We start from the raw sequence: 6,929 nt of genomic DNA, 5'->3' as shown, positions 1-6,929 counted from the left end.
CAAGGGAGGGGTTTTCGACCCGTCCCTAAGTACTGGATTTGGGTATTAGTTCTTCTCAAAAGAACCCATAAGAACCGGGTTCTCAAAAAAAAAATTGGGTTCTTTTTCTTTAACAGGTTTTTGGGTTCTTTGGGTCCTTCAGGTTCTTTGGGTTCTTCATAAAAAAAATTTATATTAAAAATTTAATTTTCACATAATTTTTTTATTATTAAAATTTAAAAAAAAAAATTAATAATATGATATCTCTTATTAACTTTTAACTTTTAACAAACGTGAAAAACTTTTAAAAACCTAATCTTTAACTAACCTTAAACCCACACATCGAATTTCTGATTTCATTTTTGTTTTTTTCCATTTGGTTGAGCCGTTCCCATCTACCATTTACAGCGGTAATGGGCAGTTTCCGCGGCAGTGGACAGAAGAGCTTCACTGGTAGTGGTATAGTCATGATGTTCAGTGGTAGTGGTATAGTCATGATGCTTAGTGTCTTTGTATTTTATTCGCTAGTTTATTTACTGCTTTATGGTGCTCCTCAAGTTTTCTTTTTCAATTTTCTTACTCAGCTAAGTTGGGTTATTACAGTTGTTATTCTCTTGATTTCTTCAGGGCACTTCCCGAGAATTTATGTAGCTACTAGATATTTGTATTTTGTTTACAGTCAACATTTTGTAGTTTCCTTCTTCGATTCATGCTGATGTCTTTTTGATATCCTGATACATGTTGCTACGCAGTTATTGAATATTATTGGCTTCGTGCGTTTGCAAATAATCGGCTTTTCTCTTGTTGTCTCTACCATTTCTCTACAGTTTTGATGTGGTTGCCTTATTCACCTGTTAAACAACTGGACATTAATGTGACCTCTATTTTATTTTACCACTGCGCAGTGCATAGTGGTCCTTTGAATAAAGCGTTGTACTTACCTTTTGGCATTTGATTACATTTTGATTTATTAATATTTTAATCATATTTTTTGGACACCATGTGTAGTGCATTCTTTGAATAATGCATTGAAGGACATTGGGAAAATTGAATGGATTCAAGCATTAATTTAAAATGGGCACAAAATTCAAATGTTTATATGCAACCATCATGAGTCACAAGCCATTTATCGCGATAATGCAAAAATGGAGCTTCTTAAACCAGCAGATACCAGATTTGCAACTTAATACATTTTACTTAGGCGACTTGTGGAGATGAAGGAGGCTTTATCTGCCACAGTTGTGAGTGACATGTGGGAACAGTGGAGGTTATCTACATCAGATGCAACTTTCGAGGTGAAGAGATTGATTTTGAATGATAAATTTTGGGTTGATGCCAAATTTGTTGTGGAAATTATATAACCAATTTGTGATATGATCCGCTATGCAGACACAGATGGTCCATGTTTAGGTGAGCTTTATGAGAACATGGAATCCATGTGTGAGAGGATCCAAAACGTCACAGATAGGAAGGATCGTACTTTATGGCCACAACTGAAAGAGTGTATACATGGGCATTGGAATAATCTGAACACCCTCCTTCATATGGCAGCTTATGCAATTAATCCAAAATGGTATGATCCCACAACAAGAAGGAGGCCTCCATCCCAAGATAGAAAGGTGTTCAAAGGATTCTTGAACACTGTTAAGAAAATTTATGGTAGTACAGAAGAAGCCTCTAACATACGATATCAGTTTGTCCAATTTTCATGTGGCCAAGGTGTCTTTGGTTCACATGCATCTTTGTCAAATAGACACAAGAAGAAGGATCCAATTGATTGGTGGTGGCTTCATAGTGTTGATGCTCCTGAGTTGCAGCAATTTTCCATACGATTACTTGAACAGGTAGCTAGTTTGGAGTTCCTCATCTTATTCAAAATTTGAAAAATTCTCAATTAAATATAGGAAATTAATTTTAAATTTTAAATTTTCATTTTAGTTTTAATTTTAATTTTTAAAATTTTAATTAATTTAATGGGCTTCCCCTAATATTTCAGGTAGCTATTTCTTCATCTTGTGAGAGGAATTGAAGTATGTATGGCTTTATTCATTCAGTAAAGAGAAATAGGTTGGGCTCAAAGAAGGCAGAGAACTTAGTGTACATTCATAGCACACTTTGTCTCATATCTCAAAAAGAACCTGGGTACAAGGAGTGTCCTTTCAAGAGATAGGACCAACACATAGATGATGCTATGTGTGTGGATGAGCAGATACAACCAGATGGCCTTATTGAGCTACCTCTAATTGCTAGGGATGAGCGAGAGCCTCAAGATAAGAGTGATTCCTACCTGGAGAGCATGCTAGCTGAAGATCTAAGTGATGTTGGTGACATGGATGTTGATGACATGGCTTGAGGAAGCCATTGTTCATTAGGTTTTAGCTATTTTTATTTTATTATTTTAAAATTTCCTAGTTTTTGTTTGGAGATGCATTAAGGCAAATTTTGAATGTAGTATGACAATGGACATATATCATGATCCATGATTCTTATTAATATGTAAACAATGAACAGTTTTTTGGTGATAAATTTTGAAATTTCAATGTGAATGTTGAATGTCCAATGATGTGCATGTTTAAATGATTAAAGTTTTCTTGTTTAAAGTTGAAAAATATACAAATTCAAATTTCATATATATTATTAATTATAATTTATAAAATATGATTATTAAAATTTAATATTATTATATTACCCGACGAACACACACCCTGTTTCAAAAAATGTCGTCCTCGTCCCCAAACCCACGTTTCCTGGCAACATAATAATTAATGTTAATTAATGTCTTGCTACACTACTTCAACTTTGTGAAACTAAGATTCAGTGACACTTTTAATATATGCAAATACTGCTTATCAAATTTCAAAACACAATTAATAAATGCAATTACTTCCTATCAAATTTCAAAACACGTACAATATAGTTTGCCTTTAAAAAAGATAAATCCAAAAAAAACAACTTAATATGGCAGAGACACTCTAATTTATAAGAATACATAAATTCTAAAATTAACAAATCTTTGAAACTCAAAAATCATCACAGGTACTTTAAAACAAAACATAATACATCATTCAAAATCTAAACCGGGGGCAAAATAACCATAACTAACCATGTAACATGCAAATTTTTAGGAAAAATTAGGAATAAAAATCTAAACCGGGGGCAAAATAACCATAACTAACCATGTAACATGCAAATTTTTGGGAAAAATTAGGAATAAATTATGAAGGCATCATAAACACTTAGTTAAAGACAAAATTATGGAACCATCCAAGAAATTGAGTAAGTAAAAATATATATAATATGTGAGAATAGGTGCCATAGCAATTTCTCAAAATAAACATGGGCTAATTCACATTAAGAAAATAACAAAGTATAAAACAATAACTTCATATTGCATAGATATTCTTTGCATAGATATTCTTTATATGATCATATGATTACACTAATTCCTAAGGCAATCTTGAAGTAAAAAACCATTAAATCCCGAAAACTAAACCACTTCGACATCCAACCTTGCAGTTTTCAAATCTTCAAGGTAAAACATTTGTTTGCCAATGCAAATGGAATGGAAATAATGTTAAGCAAGAAATAAAATAGATCGAAGCTTTCCAAATAGACCTCAATGTGATAATAATGGATTCATATCACCTAAATGGTGACGACGAGACCTCAATGTTATAATACGTACGCTGATGCGACAACGTTCATAGAAAATTAGGGAAGCACATTACAGCACCGAATCTTCAGCCTTGATATGTATTTATTATAGTGCCAGTACCTATGGAATTTATATATTTATTACACTCTTGGTACGATTGGCACTCCCTTTCAAAATTAACATTGAAACTAGGTTTGCTGGATTGAAATCTTTGGAGTACATATGCCGTGAACAGTTTGACAATTATAAAATAAAAAGTTGCAGTTTTACAGTTCTAAAAAGTTCCAAACATATGCCTAATCTGAAAGTTGGATGTAGAAAAGCTTCTCCGACTGTATTGTTTACGGATTTAAAGGCAACCATGGATCCTTAACCTTGCAAAAGCAGAGAGCGGTACTTGTCTTGGAATCGTCATTGCACATGCTTCTTTCATATCCATCTGCGATGGATCGCCTTCAACTATCCACTAAAAAACGTGCACTAGCTGAGCCACTACAAGTTCAACCATCGGAATAGCCATGGAAGCCCCCGGACATCCTCTCCTACCATACCCGAATGCCAGAACTCGGGAGTCGGATTGACCCGTTAAATCTATATTTTCCTCCCGCATAAATCTCTCCGGCTTAAATTCCGATGCATCTGCTCCCCACACATTTGGATCCCTTCCCATTGCCCACAAATTCACAAGTAGCATTGTTTTCTTAGGAAAATAGTATCCCCCTACTGTGACAGCCTCTAGAGATTGATGAGGAATCGCCAGCGGCAACGGTGGGTATAATCGTAGCGTCTCTTTGACCACACAGTGGAGGTATTTCATGGTTGCCAGATCCGATTCCTTTACTTTTCGATGTTCACCAACAACCATTTCAATTTCCCTCTGTAATTTCTTCATTGCATCCGGATGTCTCAGCAGCTCACTCATTGCCCATTCTATTGTAGTCGACGTCGTCTCCATTCCAGCAGCGAACATCTCCTACACAAATACAAATACAGAGTTAATTTTTTTTGTTTAAGTAAATGAATGAGAGCTATCAAGAGTTCTAAGAACTTCATAGATTTAGGTCACAGGTTCGAGCCAAATTGACAAAGACATATAAAGTTGGGCGCAGTTTTATGACAGCTAGATTCCACAATCACAAAACACAGAGAGAAAGCTTCATTGAATCATTCAAGTTTGAAGAATTGGAATAGAATGCCCACTGCTCTCCACACATACAAATATAACTGCCTTGATGCTTTCCCGTGTTATTTTTTTTAGATTGGTCTCAGCTATCTCGAGGAGCGTATCAACAAAGTCTTTAGGAGTCTGTGGCTCTGCCTCTTCCTGCCCACCGGAGCTCGCCACGCGACGATGAACATGGTCCTCTATTACTTTCTCAGCGAAAGCATCGAATCTTTTATGAGCTTTCTTCAGGCGCCGCTTGATACCTTGCAAATCAAGCCAATCCAAATAAGGAATAAAGTCTCCAATGTTGAATTCTCCCGCGGCAGCTGTCACCTCGAGTATCAGATCTTTGAATCCTTTGTCATTGGCACCCAATTCATCGTCAGAAAATTTGTGACTCGCCAGTATTTGCCAGACTATATTGGAGGTGAGGGTAGAGATGGCATCGGTCACATTGAGGGGCATTGTGCCCTTCTCACTCTTTTCCCAAATTGAACGCATCGCGACAGACACTTCTTCCTCTCGAAGGTTCTTGAAGGACTCTATTCTCTTGGCTGTGAGCAGCTCCAAGGCGCATATTTTTCTCATTTTCCTCCAGTGATCTCCATAGGGAGCCATCACAATATCTTGGAAATTGTACGCGAAGTATTTGCCTCCGGCCGTTAGAGGTCGACTTGCAAACATCAAATCATGGGTTTTTAGAAACTGTTTAGCGATCTCAAAGGAGGAAACCACAACGGTAGGAACAGAGCCGAAGCGCAGAAACATAATGGAACCATATTTGTCAGAAAGGTCCTTAAGACAACGGTGGATAGGCAGTCTCAATTGATGGAAATTTCCAATGATGGGTAGTGGATAGGGTCCTGGAGGCAATCTGCTACTCTTTCGCCGTAACATCCACACCAATACCAGTGCCGCGATTAAACCAATCATAGCCCTTGTCGCAGTACCTCCTCTACCACCTATAAATATTGCAGAGGCGGTCAACCGCTGAAGCAACTTATCGAAACCCATGTCAAAACCTTATACCCTCTCGTCGACGTTTTGCAGTGCACGGTCTATAGACATTTACGTACCTTTTATAAATAAAACCTCAGTTATGGAAAATCCATTGACATTGGAATATAGTGAGAAATGCAAAATTCAAAGCTCGTGCTGGAAATTCAAGGGTAATGCAAAATTCAAAGCTCGTGCTGGAAATTCAAGGGTAATGCAAACTTCAAAGCTCGTGCTGGAAATCCAAGGGTAATGCAAAATTCAACGCTCGAAGGTCGTGCCGGGAAGTGAATGGACAAAGCCATAGATGACGCTAATTTCACAATCACACAAATCAGGATCCATTCTTTTTTCTGGCGCTTGTTGAGTGGTCTAATCGTATGGCAATCGCTACCTAAAAGAAGCGGCGCTTGTTGAGTATTCTATTAACTTACAGATCACACTTCGCATAAAACAAAGTATGATATTAACGCACCCATATAAGTTAAATATTATATTCCGCACCGTATCAATTGGATTTAATTTAATTAATAATTAATTTGATTAATTAATATTTTATTAAAGTCAATGAAATTTTAATAATAATTTTAATAATGTTTTAATAAATAATAAACATGATCATTATAGTTAAATTTAGGAAGACATATATTAATATAGTTTGAGTGGGTCTAATGGTTATAAGAGAGTATGTGTTAAATAAAAGGAAATAGAGTATGTATGTCTTGATAGATTTTTTGTTTTTGTTTTTGTTTTTTAACTACATGGTGAATCGGTAATTGCCAGTCCTAATATATGGGGGACCTAGGATCAATCCTGGTAGCAGCCATTATAATACCAAGAGTACATCCAACTACTTGCAAGTCGATGTACTAAGACCTTATAGTTTTAGCAAAGCGAGACTCTCGTGCCGGCAAGGCGGAGATGGGGAATCTGCTTCTCGAGCCGCCACCACAACAAGTCAATGTACTCAACGAGATTTGTGTATGTCTTGATAGATTTAACAATCAAATGACTACTCAAAAGTGGGTCCTTATCCCACAAACAAAGGGTATCATACACCAATTTGATGTCTGACTTGGCAGTGACCTTAAAATTAAATAACAATTAAATAATATTTATATAACACAAACAAAT

The 6,929-nt window shown here is 36.2% G+C and overlaps 1 protein-coding gene across 1 annotated transcript; it reads right to left on the bottom strand.

The window, feature by feature from the left end:
• Positions 1 to 3,636: 3,636 nt before the first annotated feature.
• LOC149147621 (cytochrome P450 750A1-like) lies at positions 3,637 to 5,834 on the bottom strand. The gene is made up of 2 exons (XM_089441066.1): positions 4,851 to 5,834; positions 3,637 to 4,607 (listed from the first exon to the last, which is right to left on the bottom strand). The coding sequence occupies exons 1-2, from the start codon at positions 5,811 to 5,813 to the stop codon at positions 4,101 to 4,103; spliced, it is 1,470 nt and encodes a 489-aa protein (XP_089297192.1). The 5' UTR covers positions 5,814 to 5,834; the 3' UTR covers positions 3,637 to 4,100.
• Between the last annotated feature and the right edge of the window lie 1,095 nt (positions 5,835 to 6,929).

This window comes from Pinus tabuliformis, chromosome 9 (assembly GCF_031772625.1).
Source record: "Pinus tabuliformis cultivar Carrire ecotype Pingquan chromosome 9, CPIR1, whole genome shotgun sequence".
Taxonomy (NCBI): domain Eukaryota; kingdom Viridiplantae; phylum Streptophyta; class Pinopsida; order Pinales; family Pinaceae; genus Pinus; species Pinus tabuliformis.
This window is presented reverse-complemented; position numbering and strand designations above follow the sequence as displayed.